Source organism: Chlorocebus sabaeus, chromosome X (genome assembly GCF_047675955.1).
Source record: "Chlorocebus sabaeus isolate Y175 chromosome X, mChlSab1.0.hap1, whole genome shotgun sequence".
NCBI classification, from domain to species: Eukaryota; Metazoa; Chordata; class Mammalia; order Primates; family Cercopithecidae; genus Chlorocebus; species Chlorocebus sabaeus.
In genome coordinates this window covers 107,750,941-107,771,151 of record NC_132933.1, presented here as the reverse complement: position 1 = coordinate 107,771,151, position 20,211 = coordinate 107,750,941, and the positions used below count along the sequence as shown (strand labels likewise).

Sequence of the window (20,211 nt, the reverse complement as noted above, 5' to 3'; positions counted from 1 at the left end):
ACTCTGTTTAAATCTCAGTTGTAGATCATTACTCTTGAGAGAAAAATGTCTGCATAGGTAGGATGAGTGCCACATGGCAGAAAACTGCTGAATTTGAAACAGTTTGAACCATCATGAGTGCTACAAGGTGGTTGATCACTCAAATGGGAGAGCATGTTTTCTATTTAGAGACTTTAGGCTATTACAGTTTAGTTGATTTGGATAGTTTACTTTAGACAGTCTACTTGATTACTTGATAACCATGATAATGCCTGATGTCACAATAAATGTAGAGTACCTACTTTGAGCCAGTGTTACTCTTCAACACCAGGCTCCTTATTGTCTTTGTAAAACTTATTTCTCTTTGAATTTTTTATGTCATCACTGATTTGTACTTTGGTTTTAATATTTTTTAATTAAATATTGATTTTACTCTTGTTTGACTTGGGATTCAGGTTTTAAATACTCTGTTTTGAAATGTATAGATTATAAAGGTTTTCTCTATTTGCTTAATGTTGCCATTTTGAACTTTGTAAAACATATTCACTTGCTATAGATTTAATGCTAATTTTAATAATTACATTGACAGAAATTTCATTTGATAATGACCAACAATGAATACATGTGGTTTCTTATCATGATTATGTTCTTTCGTGTGTTTGTTTGTATGGTCTATTTTAGTAAAAGCAACTAAAAGTTATGTTTTTCTATTACTTAAATCTATATAGTGTAGACTGTGATAATGTTTGATGTTTTGTTATTCTTAGTTAATTTGCCCCAAATTCTGCTGTACTATTACTGATTTTTTATTTTGCCTCATCCTTTGCAGTTCAATTTCACATTGCCCACTTATATGAAACCCAGGTAAGTATTTTAACTTACTCTATTTAAAACAAAAGCAAACAAAAATCATCACTCCTATCATGCTTTACTGAAATCAGAAATGTACAGATAATTTAATGGAGTTCTGGGCATTACTTCTTAGGTAAATTTTGTATTTTATACTCATTAAATGTGATCAAGATGCTGCTTAGTAAAACAGTTATTCCAAGGAGTGTTTGCTGTGTACAAATAAATTCCATTTAATATTTTCCTTTAAACTTGATCCATTTGCGGCTGGGCGCGGTAGCTCACGCCTGTAATCTCACTGCTTCAGGAAGCCGAGGCGGGCAGATCACTTGAGGCCAGGAGTTTGAGACCAGCCTGGCCAACATGATGAAACCTCATCTTTACTAAAAATATAAAAAATTAGCGGGGCGTGGTGGCAAGCGCCTGTAATCCCAGCTACTTGGGAGGCTGAGACACAAGAATTGCTTCAACCTGGGAGATGGAGGTTGCAGCAAGCTGAGATCTTGCCACTGCACTCCAGCCTGGGCAACAGAGTGAGACTCTGTCTCAAGAAAAAAAGAAACAACTGAACTTGATGTAGATCATTTGCAAGCTCAAATGGCTATATTTAAGATTTATCTTATTCTTGATACCAAATACCTTGCTTTTCAGAATGTTTATAGATGGTTGTTGTAATGCATTGTTTTTTTTAAAAATTCTTTTGCTTTTTCTTAAGACTGAAATAACTCTTCTATGTGTCATTATTGGAAAAGCATCAAGAGTCACCTCCGGATGTCCTTGCCATTAATTTCATGGCTCCTTTACTTTAAAAAACTTAAATTTTAGAACATCTTGGTTTTGTGTGTGTTGATTAATATACAGTCAAGACTGATACATCTTGATTTTGCTTAGTTGTATGATAAAAGTATAACACATTCGGTGGGGGGTGTTGGAGGCAAGGGGAGGGAGAGCATTAGGACAAACACCTAATGCATGTGGGAAAAACCTAGATGATGGGGTTGATAGGTGTAGCAAACCACCATGGTACATGTGTGTATACCTATGTAACAAAGCTGCACAGTCTGCACATGTATCCCAGAGCTTAAAGTAAAATAAATAAAAGTATAACATGTTCATTTTAGGCAGTGGTATGGAAAATCAGGAATAAATTTGTATGAGACTCACAATTAGGTCATCATAGTTTACTTAATTTTTTTTTTTTTTTTTTTTTTTTTTTTTTTGAGACGAAGTCTTGCTCTGTCACCCAGGCTGGAGTGTAGTGGCATGATCTTGGCTCACTGCAACCTCCACCTCCCAGGTCCAAGCAGTTTTCCTGCCTCAGCCTCCCAAGTATCTGGGATTACAGGCGCCCACCACCACGCCCAGCTAATTTTGTGTATTTTTAGTAGAGACGGGGTTTCACCATGTTGGCCAGGCTGGTCTCGAACTCCCGACCTCAGGTGATCCACCTGCCTCGGCCTCCCAAAGTGCTGGGATTACAGGCGTGATCCACCGCGCCCAGCCGACATAAATTTTTTACAGCTTTTTAGGAAACAAATACTGTTGTTGGTTTTTTTTTAATGCCTACATAATTTATAAGGTCTGTTTTGATGTTTTGGCCCAAGTATTACAATAAGGCATATATGTGCCATGCAGAGTTCATACCCACCAGATACAAGATCCTGCTACATCCCATTATTTATATTGTTATAGGATGTAATCAGATAGTTTGAGATCATTTATGTTGGTGGTTCCCAGACCCAGCTCTGTGGCAGAATTATCTGGGAAGCTTTATAAATCAGAGCTGTCATGGGGAGCTTTAAAAAATTAGCATCAGATTTCTGGGTACCTCAACCCCCCCAACCCCCCTTTGCCTCCCCATCCCCCCTCTACCCCATACTCTAGTTTTTCTAGTTCTCTCTGAGATCACTGGTCTGTCATTAGCTAAAGAAGCAGAAGGTTTTTTAACCTTTATTTTTAATGAGTATTTTTGCTGGAGATGGAATTCTGTTTATCTGACTGCTTTGAAATTCACAATACATTGTCTTTTGGCTCTCATTGTTTCTGATGTGAAGTTGTCTGTTGGTCTTACTGTTTAATCCCATGAAGGTAATGTGGGCACAGGGCCCTCCTCCCATTGATTCATTTGATAAATTTTAATACTGATTCAGATTAAACAAAACAAAAGAATAAACTCATGGCAAACAGTACATAATTGTTAGGTGACAGGAGGATGACACTGTAAACATATGAAAGGATTAAAAAAACCCTACTCCAGTGATTATAATATGAATTTTCATTTTCAAGTGAAAAATTAAGAGAAGCAAGATGGCCTGCTTACCTACCTATTAAAAGTTAGTTTTTATATAGTTCCACCAATTTTTACCAATGGACCCTATTTATGAATATGGATTTAGGAAATTTAAGTGACATGTATTTAATGGCTACTGCTGGGCAAAAAATAGTTCAAGGGAAGTTTCTCTACTTCTCTACATAGGAAGAAGTCTTCCCCACTAATAAATGAAGAAGTATCATTTCATAATCCCCGAGGGCCCTCTCACCACATTACCTTCACAGGATTAAATCCTAAGATCATAATTAAGACTAAAGTTATGGAATACCACTTTACCTAGAAATTGTGTTAAAGAAATGTTAGCAAGTACAATGGGTTTGTGGTATTGAGCTTATAATGTTTGAAAGCAAAAACGTCTTAGCCGAGTGTGGTGGCTCATGCCTGTAATCCCAACACTTTGGGAGGCGAAGGTGGGTGGATCACTTGAGCTCAAGAGTTTGAGACCAGTCTGGGCAACAAGGTGAAACCCCATCTCTACCAAAAATACAAAACTTAGTGGGATGTGGTGGTGCACGCCTGTAGTCCCAGCTGCTTGGGAGACTGAGGTGGAAGGATCTCTTGAGCCTGGGAGGTGGAGGTTGCAGTGATCCGAGATCTCACCGCTGTGCTCCAGCCTGGGTGACAAAGCGATACCCCATCTCAAACAAAAAGGAAAAACAAAAGAGGTCTTTTGTAGGATTAAAAAAATATATTATTAAATTTAGTAATGGGCATTTGGGTTTAATTTTAATGAGATCTCATCCCCAACCCTGTATTTTTATCTTTTATGGTCTTACAGAGAAGCTGTTAATATTTTATTAGATTAAAAAATACAGGTGGTGGCTCACACCTGTAATCCCAGCGTTTTGGGAGGCCGAGGCAGGTGGATCACTTGAAGCCTAGAGTTCAAGACTAGCCTGGGGAACATGACGAAACCCTGTTTCTACTAAAAATAAAAAAATTAGCTGAGTGTGGTAGCATGTGTCTGTAATCCCAGCTACTTGGGTGGCTGAGGCAGGAGAATCGCTTGAACCTGGGGAGGCGGAGGTTGCAGTGAGCCGAGGTGGCACCACTGCATGCCAGCCTGGATGACAGAGTGAGACTGTTTAAAGGAAGAAAAAAAAAATGATTCTCATAGGTTTCTATGTATATTGTCATACCATCTATAAATAAAGATAACTTTGCTTCTCTGTACATGTGCCTCACAATGATGTTTTGATTAACAAAGGATCACATATATGATGGTGGTCCCATAGGATTATAATAGCGTATTTTTACTGTACTTTTTTTTTTTAACTGTACCTTTTCTATGTTTACATACTTACCGTTGTATTGTAATTGTCTTTAGTATTCTGTATTGTAACATGCTGTACAGGTTTGTAGCCAGAAGCAAGAGGCTATACCGTATAGCTTAGATGTGTAGTAGGCAATGCCATCTAGGTTTGTGTAAGTATACTCTGATGTTTGCACAACGATGAAATTGTTAAGTGATGCATGACTGTATAATGTCATATCTCCAAATATATTGTCAATTATTCTTGAACATTTATATTGATGAATTAGTTTACCTTCCCTGTTTTATTAGCTGGGACCTCCAGATCATTTTTTTCTACAGTAATAATAGTATTAACTGGGCTTCTTTTCTTTTTCTTGAGTTTAGTGAAATAATTTGAGCAGTTCACCATCTTAATTCTTATAGCCTTTAAAGTTTCAAGATAGAAGATTTCTCCCTTTCCATTCTGTTACTAAAATGTTAGTTATTTTTGAATAGATAATCCAAAATGAAAAGTTTTGAAAGAATACACAGTGAAGTATCCTCTTCCTTCCACTTCCCCAGGCATCTACTCCCCTCCCTAAAGCCATCAGTGTTACCAGTGGTTTTTAAATCCTTCCAGAGAAACTCAGTGTATATATAAGCAAGTCCACATATGTTTGCATGTATATTTCTTGTATTTAATTTTATTCAAATGATAGCCAATAATGTATGTTCTCTTCTGACCTTGCTTTAAATTTTAACTTAATATTGTGTCTTGGAAATCATTCCATATCAGTATGTGTAGAGCTGCATCATATCCTTTTACATATAGATGTACTGTTAACTAATTTACTCTTCTTTGAGGAATAATTACAAATAATGTTGTTTTGAATAACACTGTTTATAGTGTTTCATTTTTAACACTTTTCTGTCAAGCATTAATATATTAACAAAACACTATAGACTTATCTTTGTTATTATACTATATAGCAAAATAATATATAGATAAGTGCTATAATACTTATCTATATTAGACGTCTATAATATAGATAAGTATTTTACACGAATCCAAGAACTCTAAATCAAGAAAAATATTCCAGCTGATACATAGGTATGTGATAAATATGTAGGGTTTATTTCATGAATACATAGGATTTTACCATTTTAACCAGTTTTAAGTGTACAACTCACTGACATTAAGTAAATTTGTATTGTTGTGCAGCTGTCACCACCATTCATCACTAAAACTATTTCATCATCTCAAAGTATCCATTAGGTAATAATTCCCCGTTACCACCTTCACTGGGCTCCTAGCAACCACTATTCTACTTTCTGTCTTTGTGAGTTGACCACTCTAGGTATCTCATAAAAGTGGAATCTGCCAGGTGCGGTGGCTCATGCCTGTAATCCCAACACTTTGTGAGGCCGCGGGGTGGATCATTTGAGGCCACGAGTTCAAGACTAGGCTGGCCAACATGGTGAAACTCCGTTTGTACTAAAAATACAAAAATTAGCCGGGCATGGTGGCAAGCGCCTGTAGTCCCAGCTACTCGGGATACTGAGGCAGGAGAATTGCTTGAACCCAGGAGGTGGAGGTTGCAGTGAGCCAAGATCCCGCCACTGCATTCCAGCCTGGGTGACAGAGCAAGACTGTGTCTCAAGAAAAAAAAAAAAAAAAAAAAAAGTGGAATCATACAATATTTGTGCTTCTGCATCTGACTTATTTCACTTAGCATAATGTCTGTATCGTTTGTATATGTTGTAGCCTGTGTCAGAATTCCATTCCTTTTTAAGACTGAATAATATTCCATTGTATGGATACACCACATTTTGTTTATCCATTTCATCTGTTGATGGACACTTGGTTTGCTTCCAGTTTTTGTCTGTTGTGAATAGTGCTGCTTGACTATGGGTGTGTATATAAGTTGTTAGAGTTCTTGCTTTCAGTTCTTTTTGCAGTATACCCAGAAGTGGAATTGCTGGATCATGTGGTAATTCTATGTTTAATTTTTTGAGAAACAGTCATACTGTTTTTCCTTTGTGTTTTGAAGCAAGTATTGTATCCGAACCTAATAAAAGACAGTATAATAAGAGAATCAATATACAGATTGGTATCATGATGAATATTGGTGTAAAAATGCTAATAAAATATTAGCAAACAATACCTTATCTCATTAAAAAAAACACAACAATATACTATGACCAAGTGTCATTCATTTCAGGAATGCAAGGTTGACTGAATCTTAGGAAATCTATTGATATTGCAATAATAGAGCTAAAGGTGAAGTCAAATCATTATCACCATAGATTCTGAAAAAATCTTTGATAAATTCAATACCCATTTCTAATAAAAACACTCTTATACATAGGAATTGCAGGTTACTTTCTTATCATGATAAAATACATATGCTTTAGTTTCAAAGTCAGAATTTTACTTAAGGCAAAATTCTAGAGACCTTTTTACTAGAATCAGGAGCAAGGTGAAGATACCTACTATTTCCATTAGTCCTCGGTATTATACTATAGGTATTAGCCAGTGTAGTTAGATAAGAGAGAGCAGTAAGTTATAGGCACAAATTTACATACAGAATTAATAAGCTTCAACAACAGTAGTCAGAATATAACAGGAAAAAATTATATTTAGCGTGTTCAGCAAAGTATATTAAATACTTAGGAATAAACTTAAGAGAGGGACTGTGACTCAGCAGTATAAAGATGTTGATTCTCTTTAGTGTAACAGAAACATCAATACAAAAATACCAACAAACTTTTGTTAGGAGTTAGCTAAGTTGATATGGACAAACATGCAAAAATTGCTAGAATAAAACAGGGGTGGGAGAATTGTATGGGATATACTAACCCAATAAAACCTGTATAATTAAAAATGTGGTACTGGCATGTGAATAGACAGATCAGCGAAATATCCTAGAAAGACCAGGAGTAGACCCAAGTACATGTAGAAACTGAGTATATGATAAAGGTATTGTTCTTAAATTCTTAGGGCCTGTAATGTCCATCCCATAAATATAATGTTCTTGACTCTTCCTTTTGTAAATCTATTCTGGCAGTCTCTTTTATTGGTGGTGGTGGTGGTGGTGGTGGTTTGGAGTGTCTAGTTCATTTATACTTAATTTGATTATTGATATGGTTGGATAAAGTTAGCTGTCATTCCTATTGTATCCTTTGTATTGTATTGTTTTGCTCTGGTTGCTTTTAAAAGGTCTTTCTCTTTATATTTGGTTTTCAAAAATTTGACTTCAATGTGCTCAGATTTTTTTTTTCTTTATAATTATACTAATAGTATTTTAAGTCTGGGGTTTGATATATTTTATCAGTTTTGGAAAATTCTCAGCCATTGATTTGTCAAATATTTTTTCTGCTCCACCGTTTTTCTCTTCTTGGACTCCAATTACATGTATGGTAGACTATATGCTATTGCCTCAAACATCTTAGATGCCTTCTTTTTTTTTTTTAACTTTTAAATTTTGTGTGTGTGTGTGTGTGTGTTTTTTTTCCACTTCAGTCTGTATGCTTTCTAGTGACATGTTTTGAAATGCACTGATTTCTTTTTTTTTTTAATATACTTTCCAATCTGCTATTCAGTCCATATAGTGATTTTCTTTTTTAAATTTCAGATTAACATTTTTTAGTTCTGGAATTTCCTTTTGTTTCTCTTTCTGGAGTATGATTTTTTGTACATTAATTCATTAGGATTATGTTTTTCTTTTTGTCAACATTGTTCAAATATCTGCTTTTTTTTTTTTTTTTTGGGGGGGGGGACAGTATCTGGCTCTGTTGCCCAGGCTGGAGTGCAGTGGTATAATTTCGACTCAACACAACCTCTGCCTCCCAGGTTCAAGCGATTCTTGTGCCTCAGGCTTCCGAGTAGCTGGGACTACAGGCACGTGCCACCACACCCAGCCTAAATATCTGCTTTAAAATTATCTACAGGGCTAGGCGCGGTGGCTGTTGCCTGTAATTCCAGCACTTTGAGAGGCCAAGGCTGGCGGATCACCTAAGGTCAGGAGTTCGAGACCAGCCTGGACAACATGGCGAGACCCCCATCTCTACTAAAAATACAAAAAATTAGCCGGACGTGGTGGCGCGCCTGTAATCCTAGCTGCTCGGGAGACTAAGGCAGGAGAATTGCTTGAACCCAGGAGGCAGAGGTTGTGGTGAGCCAAGATTGCGCCACTGCACTCCAGCCTGGGCGACACAGTGAGAGTGCATCTCAAAAAAATAAAAATAAAAAACTACAAATTTCACCACCTGAGTAATTTCACAGTTAGTTTTCATTTTCTTTTCTTTTGAATATAGGTAAAATTTTCTTGATCTTCATAAATTTAATAATTTTTATCCTTCATATCATGAATAATACATTGTAGAGATTGACTATATTTTTCTGAAGATTGATATATTTTTGCTTTATTAGCCAGTCAATTCACACTCTAAACTTTGTCACCCTTGTAATGGCAGCAACTGAAATCTCTTTCTAGTTCTTTTAGGCTGCTCATTATCTGTTCTGTTTATGCATAATTCAGCAGTTAGAGCTTTGGGCAGAGTTTTATGTGTGGAATTTGGTGTTTCCACTCTGTCTCCTGACTGGGATTTCTCCCCTCGCTTCCAACTCTTATGGTAGCCTCAAAATCTGTCCTATGATTCTTCAGGGTAGTAAGACTGCCGTTTCTATTTGAGTTCTAGCCAGCCAAGTACCAGTTGAAGCCTGCCTTCAGGTGAAAATCCAAGAAAAAGGGGGTTACTCATCTAGTGCCGTTTCCTTCCTTTAAGTGTGAACTTTTCCTTTGGTTTTGCCTGATTTTGGTTTCTCTCCAGTGCCATCTGGTAGTTGACTTTTATATTTTATCCAGAATGTGAAGCTGTGTGTGGAATGCCACTCCAAATATTGTCAGAGGCAAAACTTCTACTCAACACTATTAAAGATAAATTCATGTTACTTTTTTACACATCATTTATAATTCCTATTTAATGTTCTATAAGCATCCATCATATTTTGTTTCCACTTGTCTAGTGGCGTAAACTTAGATTGCCCCCCAACTTCTCCATATTGCAAGCAGTACTGTTCAGAACATTACCTGTGGAAAGGTTTCCTTGGCATACATACTCCAAGAGTAAGATTGCTGAATTGTAGGATATTTGTATTCCTAATTTTTTGAGTAAATCCCCTTCCACCAGGACATGAGTGTTCTCCTTTACTCACATCCCTACAATACTTGGAATTACTCAAATTTATGTTTTCCAGTCTTAAAGGTAGAAGGTGTTATGTCATTTAAACTTGTATGTTCTGATTTCTAGAGGAGTATAGTTTTTTACATTTTTTTTCACCTTTTATGTGTTGGGTTACTTATGTCCATTGCCTGTTTTTCTGCCTATGCTTTTTGAGTCAGATCTTTGCTCTTCTTTATGATTTGTGTTTTTTTGATCATGTCCAATAAATTCTCTCCCATCTCAAGGAAATGTTCTCCTACATTTTCTTCTCTTAACTTTATACTTTTACCTTTCATATTCAGGTCTTTCATGCAGTTGCTGGTTTTGTTTTATATGGTATGAGGTAGAAATCTAACTTCACATATTTCCAAATATGATGCTACCATTTTTTCAAGTATGTCATTGTTTTTATTACAGTGCTGGGAGGTATATTTTAACATTTGTTAAGATAATTCATGAAGGTGGTTTTCCTAAAATTTACGTCGGATCACATTACTTGAAATCATTCAGTGGTTCTCCATTGTTTTAGGATACAGTCAGTAGTCTTTAAATGGATTAGGGAGGTCTTTGTGAAGTAATCTTTCCATTTTCTGTCCAGCCTGCTAGTACTCTAAACTTAATATGTGCTCGTTTTTCCTCTGAGAAGTATATAATGTTACACACAGCACAATATGCTTAATTTGTTTTTTCTGTATATATTTTTCACTACTGTGTAGTCTTAGCAGTTCCTGTTATGTATTAGGTGTTTAACAAATATTTATCAATTGAAGGAATTGAATAACTTGTCCCTTATCCTTGGCCTAACTATTTAATTAACTTTTTTAGACCAGATGAGTGTTTGGGGGGGAACCAGTTTAGCTGATAAGTAAAAGTTGATTTAATAACTCCGGATTGCTTGGCGCGCTGGCTCACACCTGTAATCCCAGCAATTTGGGAAGCCAAGGTGGGCGAATCACCTGAGGTTGGGAATTCGAGACCAGCCTGACCAACATGGAGAAACCCCGTCTCAAATATAAAAGTAGCCGGGCGTGGTGGCGCATGCCTGTAATCCCAGCTACTCGGGAGGCTGAAGCAGGAGAATTCACTTGAACCCGGGAGGCAGAGGTTGCAGTGAGCTCAGATTGTGCCATTGCACTCCAACCTGGGCAGCAAGAGCGACACTCCGTCTCAAAAAAACAAACGGAAAAACCCCTGATCATCTCAATGGACAGTTCTCTCAAATCTTCCTTATGTTAGTGGGGGGTGTGTGTGTGTGTGTAGTTCCTTAATTGTTTCCATCATTAGGATAACCCTGTAGGTAGCAAGGTTGGATGTTAGCTCTTGTTTTATTGCTTCAGTTGTTTATTGATGTTGAATCATAGTTTAAGTGACTTGCCTGAGGTTCATACAGCTAGTTTTGTATTTCTACCTACTTTAAAAAAAAAAAAAATTTGTTTGCTCAGGCAGTTATATACTGGTAATGATATGAATAAAAGCCACTTCAATCCATTGTTCTGCCAAGTATGTTTTACAGGTAATATTTATGAGCCTTTCTTTTGTTAGTTTTTTCCTTTTGTTTTGGGGGAGTTGTCTTAAGGTTTATAACTGTAGCAATAAAGAGTTTTAGTTATATCAGTACTCTTGAGAACTGTGGCTAAATGGTTTCATTTAGACATTTGCCTGTGAAATCCTAAGTCTTGCAAACATTGTTAGGCTGTAACTATCAGAGTTTTGATGTCTTTAAAATTATATTCGTTATAAATATTTTTAAAGGATATTTTATATACACCAGAAACTGTAGAAACTTAGATTTTTAATAACTTTTGTACTTCTTTAGATTTTGTCTACAGCATTTTTTATATGTGCTTTATTTATTTATCTATTTATTTATTTAGACACAGAGTCTCGCTCTGTTGCCCAGGCTGGAGTGCAGTGGTGCAATCTCTGCTCACCGCAACCTCCGCCTCCCGGGTTCAAGCGATTCTCCTGCCTCAGCTTCCCGAGTAGCTGGGACTGCATGTGCCTGCCACCATGCCTGGGTAATTTTTGTATTTTTAGTAGAGACGTGGTTTCACTATGTTGGCCAGGCTGGTCTTGAACTCCTGACCTCGTGATTCGCCTGCCTCGGCCTCCCAAAGTGTTGGGATTACAGGCGTGAGCCACTGCGCCCGGCCTGACATGTGCGCTATTTATTGAGTTGCTTGGGAGCTCAGTGTTTCTAGGCGGACAGATTATGCACTTGGAGGTAGAATACGTCTCTTGATTCATGAATGTTATTAAATAAAATTGAGACCACTTATGTTATTAAATTTGAGATGATGATATTGGCATTTGGAAAATTCTTAAAAGTCGTATTTTAGTGATACTTTGTTATAGTGAATGTCAGTTTTACTGGTGTTAGGTACTCTGGAACAAGGCTTATTACTCAGCTGTCTAATGTTAAACATTCAATAATGAAATCAGCACTTTTTTCTTTTAGTTTTTAAAAATATGCTAAAACATCAGTATTGTATAATTCTTAATATATGAAGTAGTTCTTTAAAGATTATGTTAATTTTTTTCCAAAACTCTTTTTCTGCTCTTTAGAGGAAATATCATTCTGCAAAAGAAGCTTATGAACAACTTTTGCAGACAGAGAATCTTTCTGCACAAGTAAAAGCAACTGTCTTACAACAGTTAGGTATGTAATAGTATACATTTAGTGTATTATAAATGCTTCTCTTTATGTTTTTTACATGTTGAGTATGGCAAATATGTGGCTCATATATTCTATTCTTTTGCTCAGAGTTGATAAAATTATTCTGAACCCAGCATATTTCTATTCTCTGCCTAGCATTGTCCTTCCCACAGTCTGTCTCAGTATAATTATTTAGTATAGCTGGTCCTTTTAAACTATCAAAATTACTCCTTAGTATTTAACCCAAGGAGGATTCAATACTTCCTTTGTGCCAGATATATGCTTAAGCACTTAATGAAGTTGTGATTTATCTAATGTCACTCAATGGTTGGTGAGCTTGCTTTCATAGCTTTATCAGTTATAATGACTATAAAACAATTTATCTAAAAACTGTAGAACATCTAACACTGTGAGCATGCAGTTGTATTCTAATGTGTAACATGAGGGAATCTGTTCGTTTGGATGTCCTGTGTAACTATCACCAAAAAGATAGTGAAAGAACTCCCCAGCCTTTAATTTTGTTGCTTAATTATTGAGTCATGTTTCTTGTTTGTATTTGATATTTGGGTTGTTTTTTCAGTTTTGTTTTTGGTCTGGGAAAATCATTTATTCTTAATTTTTAGCCAACGTTGTAGCAGTATGAATGTTTTCATAATGTAACTATTTTTTATATAGTTTTAAAGTCACTTAAGCTTAGATTTTATCATTTATCTTTAGATAATATATATAAAAATTTAATAATTATAAATCACTGAATAAAAACAAATATTTTGACACTTTTATAACTCTTAAAAGTATAGACAACTTGAGTAAAATCCTAATGGATAAAATTACAGACAAAACTCAGGCTTTATTATGAAGGCAATATTTGTTTTTTCATTTATCAAATACTTTATAGTTTGTTTGCTTATTTATTTTAGACAGAGTCTCGCTCTGTCCTCCAGGCTGGAATATAGTGTCGTGATCATAACTCACTGCAGCCTGAAACTCCTCAGGTCAGGTGATCCTCCCACCTCAGCCTCCCGAGTAGCTAGGGCTACAGGCGCATGCCACCACGCCTGGCTGATTTAAAAATTTCTTTTGTAAAGACAAGGTCTCTCTCTATGTTGCCCAGGGTAGTCTCAAACTCTTGGCATCAAGTGGTCCTTCTGCCTCAGCCTCCCCAAATTCTAGGATTACAGGTGTGAGCCACTGTGCCTGGCTTATAGTTCTTATCTTATATAGGATGTGGATATATGTAGCCAGGGCCAGTGAGGTAGGATTGTGTGTATATTTTTTAATCTGAACTATCATTGATTCTATAGCCTTATATTTATTCCTTGGAAATAAACATTTTGTTAATGGAATGTCTTGAAGATTCTTAATTGGCCCAGTGCTGTGGCTCACGCCTGTAATCCCAGCACTTTGGGAGGCCGTGGCGGCTGAATCACATGGTCAGGAGATCAAGACCATCCTGGCCAACATGGTGAAACCCTGTCTCTACTAAAACTACAAAAATTAGCTTAGCGTGATGGCACGCGCCTATAGTCCCAGCTACTCAGGAGGCTGAGGCAGGAGAATTGCTTGAATCCGGGAGGCGGAGGTTGCAGTGAGCCAAGATCATGCCACTGTACTCTAGCCTGGCAAAAGAGCGAGACTCTGTCTCAAAATAAATAAATAAATAAATAAAAGCCCATTATTTTATTTTTATATAGAATAGTAAATAAGACTTAACATCTTTATATTCTTTGTTTCATAACTTGAAATTTTTTCAGATATCAAAATTAGAAAAGTCTGATTTATAATCTGTTGTATCAGTACTAAAAATTGTTTTAATTTCTCTTGAATGAAAGCTCTTCATAACTTTTACTACCTTACTGTGAGAAACTGACTTTCTTAACGGCCGGAATTGGCAGTTCTAAATTTTGGAAATATGTACTACAAACTAAATTAATAAATTGACAGAAAAGAATACTTTTTTGGTTTGTTTTCTACTTGGTATTCTTAAACATAGAAGAGCAATTAAGTCATTTACGTAAATATTTTTAAGTCATTTACGTAAATATTTTTAAATCATTTACTATAGGTTGGATGCATCACACTGTAGATCTCCTGGGAGATAAAGCCACCAAGGAAAGCTATGCTATTCAGTATCTCCAAAAGTCCTTGGAAGCAGATCCTAATTCTGGCCAGTCCTGGTATTTCCTCGGAAGGTGAGACTTACAAGACATTTATGTTTGCTTTTGTCTATTCCAGCTAAGAGATTTTAATTACAATCTAAAATGTTAGTTTACATATCTAACCTGATCAGTGTATTTTCTCTTCTGAGTACATTATTACCAAGATTCCTGGAAGTTAAACAATAAAATAAAGTTTCCAAATGTGTTTTTTTCATAGCATAATTTTTGGTCTGGCAGGACATTTCTTATTTTGGTTATTGGATTTTTATTTGATTTGAGTTATTGCTAGTTTTAAAAAAGTCTTATCTGATAGTAACTTTTAATGAAGTATTTAAATGCCTTTCCTTCAGACTTCCAGTATTTTTTCTATATGTTTGTTTTATAAAACAGGATTAATTTCTCATCTGCCTGTTGACTATTGGTAGTTATAATTTTGATTAGTATTTACCTTAGAATTGACATAATTAATAGTAAATCTCAAATCACAGTTATACTTGAAGTCTTACAGTGAGAAAGTGTATCAGATTTGTTGGAATGGAGAAGTGTCATGTAACGAAAATCGTTTTCTGCAAGTCTATAACCATTTCTCCATACTGTTTATCCATTGAATGTCTGAATTATGCTTAGTGATGATCTGAACTATACCTCATGCATGAGTATCTGATAGATTATAGTTTTAGACTATCATCAGATTGTATTTTGATTCCTAATCACTTTTCGCTTTCATGATATGGTGAAGAAATCATACTAGGAGCCAAGACACTTGGATTCAAGTCCTGATTCAGCTACTGTTTGTGGAACTGTGGATGGTTTAGTTAAACCTCTTAAAGCCTCAATTTTTGTTTAACATATTAGAGAATTGTATTAGATCGGTGGTCCTCAGGGGCAGGCTGTTTTGCCACCCCTACCCCAGCCAAGGACTTTTCACAATGTTTAGAGACATTTATTTCTTTCATCACAGCTGTGGGGTGTGCTACTTTCATATAGTGGGTAGAGACTAGGGATGCTGCTCAACATCCTACAATGCACAGGACAGTCCTCTACAGCAAAGAACTGGGTGGTCCCAAATGTCAGTAATGCTGTAGTTGAGAAACCCTGGGTTAGATGATCTGTTAGATACCTTCCTGCTTTAAAGGTTCCAATTTTATGACTTCTTTTGAAATTATTGTGTTTTAACTTTAAGTTTTCTATTACTTTTTACATAGAATACCTAATTGTAAGTAAATTTGCCATATAATCACATTAAATTTTCATTGTATGGCTTCAGTTTTCCTTTAAGGAAAATATGCTTGTATGAGACAAAGTAATATTAATATGGTTCCTTCTCTAAAAATATTTGATTACTCATACTATGCTTAGAAGAAGGTTAAGGAAAATTTTTTTAAAAAACATTTCATTAATTCATTATTAACATACAATAAGAGTTGACTGGAAAGGTACCTATTTTTTGGTGAGGATTTCCTAATCCCTCCCCAGGCTTGTAAAAGAGCCTAATTTGGGTTGCTTCTAAATAAAGCTGGAGGGTCCAAACTTTTGTGTTTCTCTTCTACAGGAGCAGAAACTGGATTTTATTATTTTTATATCTTTTTACCTGACAAAGTGGCTATTCGATAAATGGATGCAATGAACTAACTAAACTCCATTTGCTTTTGGAGCTAGCACTATTACTATTAGTGTTGTGGAGTGTGAGGCTTCATGTAGTGATTGTAAAGGAGGTCTGAAACTGGGAAACAGTGGGTGCCTGTCTCTTGTTTCCAGGTTTATGTATGAAAATTTCTTTTAGCGTAGTTTAAAAGGAATGTATACTGGAAAGTATTTTCCTTCTGACCTAAGATAGTTTAATACAGTAGTGTAGATGTCTTTTTAGTATAGGTTTTTAAATTTAAATTCTAGTTGTATAAAATTATAATGAGCCATGTGTAGAATTAACTATCATAGTCATGCTGTAATTTTTAGCTTCAATGAGCAGTATTTCATCATCAGTATTTCAGTGGGCAGTATTTTATCATTTTTTTTTCCAGTTAACTAATTTTACATTGTAAAACATTACGATGCTTTTAATTTAATCTTTTTGGGTAATTTTTTGGGTAAAATTTTCCAAATATACAATATACTTTTCCTGACTAAATAAAGGATACTTATCACAATTTAGCTTGGTTTCGGGTTCAAGGTTATCATTTTAGACATATTATTTTCCATCTGTAATAATAAAATTCTAAATCCTTTAGACTTTTCTTATTTTACTGCCTTCTAATGTGTTGTTTCTAATCTGTTTCTTATGAGAAAAATATTATGAGTGAATTATGTTTTAGATGTTTTTAAAGTTCCAAATGAAGACCTCAGTTGTCAGTAAGAAATTTTGGGGTTTGATGACCCTAATATTTTTGAGGCTTTCTATTACTTAACCTCTGCATTCAGGTCTGTGTTGAAGATGGACTTTGCTTGTCATTTGGCACTTGTATATCGAAGTAAAATTGTAATGTGATATTCTGTTATGCTAGCACCAATCATTGACTGTGTTATCACAGAACTGTAGAATATTACAACTGGGAAGGACCAGGGAGGTCACCTGGTTAACCTTGTAAATCCTGTCACTTCAAAGATTTAGAAAGTGGGTTCATAATCACAGATAATTAGTATGATAGCAGGGATTAGACCCTAGGTTCACCCTGGGCTTTTTTAATTACACAAGACTGTCTCAGAGGAACCTACTTTTATTAGAGGAAAAGTGGTTGATGGTTGGACATCTGTATCTGGGCACATTGATTTCCTACTTTGATTTTGTAGGAATGGAATGTTAAAACATTGGTTTTGGGAAGAACTGCTTATTTCTCCCAGCAGTTAGGCAGATTTGTCTATAAATCTGAGATGGCTTTGATTTCACAACAACTACAAAACAGCATGTTTTCCACTATCTGTTAGGCATTCCCTTTCACGCTGGTGTCTGTTCCTGTTTGGCATTACTGCTGATCTCTTCTTATGAATTTTTCCTTCATAAAACAGTTTGTAGATGCTCTCTGAAACTGCCTTCTCAATCATGGACATTTCTTATACCTTTCAAACCACAAGATTAGTGATTCGTTAGGCTTTTACATCTCCCTTGTAGGTGTCCTATGTTTTTACAGCCTCTCTTCCATAGGGATGAATTCCAAATCTAGATTTCAACACTTAAAGGTATCTTAAACTGCAGGACTACATCTCCTATTCTTTACTTAACATTTCCCATTTTAATGTCCTCACATCATGTCAAAGTCAGCATATTTCAAACTATATTCACCATATTCTTCCCCAAACCAGCTCCTTCTCCTTTAACTTTTGCCAAAAGATCACCATTTTTTAAAATCAAGGTTAACTACTAAGTTACAACCCCCACCCTGTGAACATCTAATTAATCAATCACAAAGTCTTTACCAATCTGTTGGTTTCTTGTTTCTCTCATCTTTTTTTCTTGCCGCTTTCAGTACTTTAACTCCAATTTTGGCCTGTTCCCAACCAGTGAATGTAGCCACCCTCTATTTTTACTGTCTATAACTTACTTTCCTTTCAGTCTGCCCTCCGTATTGTTAGAAAATTAATATTCCTATAAAGTGCTTTCAATGTGCTGCTCTCCTTGTTAGAAAAGCAAACTTTAGGGTAATCTTTGGCTGGATTTAAAATTCTCTACTGTTTTGTGTCTGTGCTTTCTTGTATATACGTTAGGTTTTGCTCATGCTGTTCAAACCCATTTAAAATGCCTTTTCTCATCTTCTCTGCCTGAATCAGTGGTTCCCAGAATTTTAGGTTACATAAATCAGTAAAATTTCAAAGAATAATTATGAGAATAGAAATATGGTGTTTGGGCAAATAAAGACATTGACTTTTTTTTGCGATTTACTGTTAGCCAATAATATCCAAAATAAGAGCGTTACAGCATAAATATTAATTCGTTTATTGGAAAAACTTTATGTATGTATGTGTGTGTTGTCTTTCCAATTTGTTTGCTTGGCAAACGTGCCATATACTGGTTGGCAATTAGGAATCACTAAATAATATGCATCTTTACATATTCAAATCCCTTACTCTTACTCTTCCCTTTTTTGGGGTGCCTTTCCTGAAACTTGCAGTATATGATGGTCTTATCCTAAATTCTCAGGCCAATTATTGCCTATACTGGCCATTTGATATGGTATCATGACATTTTTAATGTATCTTCAGTCCTCAACTAAATTGTAAGCTTCATGAAAATAGGGACTGGGTTTTTGTTTTTTTCTTTTTCCTTTAGTGCCAAGAATAAGAAGATAATTTCAGTATTTATAATTTCAGCCGTTATCCATGTATTCATGTATATTCACATTAAGAAAATGACAGTTCTTGAATCATTAATCTTACTTTGCTTACTTTACTAGTCATAAAATATTATACTTTATATATTATTTTTACTTTTTACTTTATACTATTTTTGATACTTAGTTTGAGATTAACTGTGTCTTACATGTGCATTTTTTTTATGAATTAAATAATTATTGCCCTCAGTGTTGTTACTTGGGAAAGGAAAATTGAAATCTGATACAGCAAATCTTACCAACGTATAGTGTTTTTGTTTTTAACTCTATTTTGACGGTATAGGGAACTAGAGGTCAGCTATATAAGAAGAGTGGCTTGTGTGTGTGTGTGTGCACGCATGCATGCAGCTCTCAGTGTTATAATATTGAAGTGATATGTCCCCTAATCATTGTAATAGAGTTCATTAATGCAGCATGCTTTTTAGCACCTATAAGACAGACTATAATATGGTTTGCTGGAGGGCTAATTATAATATTCATTGTAGTTACCAAGTATATACACACACATACACATAAATATATTAGCTTATTAGGGTTTTTAAAAAATTTGCTGTGATATATAGTCTATCCTTTCAGCCGATTAATTTGTTTCAGTATTAATGGAATTCTTTTGATTTTTTTTTTTCCCCCTCCCTTCTCAGGTGCTATTCAAGTATTGGGAAAGTTCAGGATGCCTTTATATCTTACAGGCAGTCTATTGATAAATCAGAAGCAAGTGCAGATACATGGTGTTCAATAGGGTAAGACCTTGTATAAAAATAGTAGTAATTTAATTGATATACAAAGATGGTTACATCACATATATTATACTTCATAGTTTAAATCATTATAAAACCAAGCAGTTTTCTGAGTTGACTTATTTTTTCTTAATTTCTCTTTCCAGTGTGCTATATCAGCAGCAAAATCAGCCCATGGATGCTTTACAGGCCTATATTTGTGCTGTACAATTGGACCATGGCCATGCTGCGGCCTGGATGGACCTAGGCACTCTGTATGAATCCTGCAACCAGCCTCAGGATGCTATTAAATGCTACTTAAATGCAACTAGAAGCAAAAGTTGTAGTAATACCTCTGCACTTGCAGCACGAATTAAGTATTTACAGGTAAAATTTTTAAATAGCACTTTTTTAAAGCCACATATTTCCCCAGAACACTCAGGCAGAAGGAGGGTGGCTGGAAAGTTTGTCTAGTTGTGTTTTGATGTCTATAATCTGTTTCCATATTTTGTAAACATACCATAGCTTGTAATATTATTTTACTTTTCATTTTAAGTAAGATATGCAGTATTTTAAAAGATGCTCTTTTGCACATTTACTCTGTTGATGCATATTAATTTACATAATTTTTTTCTATGTACTGTCTACATTTTTAAGTTGTCATAGCATTTTAGAGAAAACACAAACAGTCTTTCACTCTTGCTTGGAGTTTCATGAGAAGACAGCTATGAGAACTCT

The 20,211-nt window shown here is 35.4% G+C and overlaps 1 protein-coding gene across 17 annotated transcripts in view; it reads left to right on the top strand.

The window, feature by feature from the left end:
- The window catches only part of KDM6A (lysine demethylase 6A), a 234,358-nt gene that overhangs the window by 160,566 nt on the left and 53,581 nt on the right, over positions 1-20,211 (top strand). For all 17 annotated transcript variants that reach the window (XM_007991467.3, XM_007991469.3, XM_007991468.3 and 14 more), the window contains exons 8-12: positions 809-843; positions 12,186-12,279; positions 14,342-14,468; positions 19,399-19,497; positions 19,641-19,860. In XM_007991467.3, the coding sequence (XP_007989658.1) occupies positions 809-843; positions 12,186-12,279; positions 14,342-14,468; positions 19,399-19,497; positions 19,641-19,860 (575 nt within the window). The remainder of the gene's footprint in view (positions 1-808; positions 844-12,185; positions 12,280-14,341; positions 14,469-19,398; positions 19,498-19,640; positions 19,861-20,211) is intronic.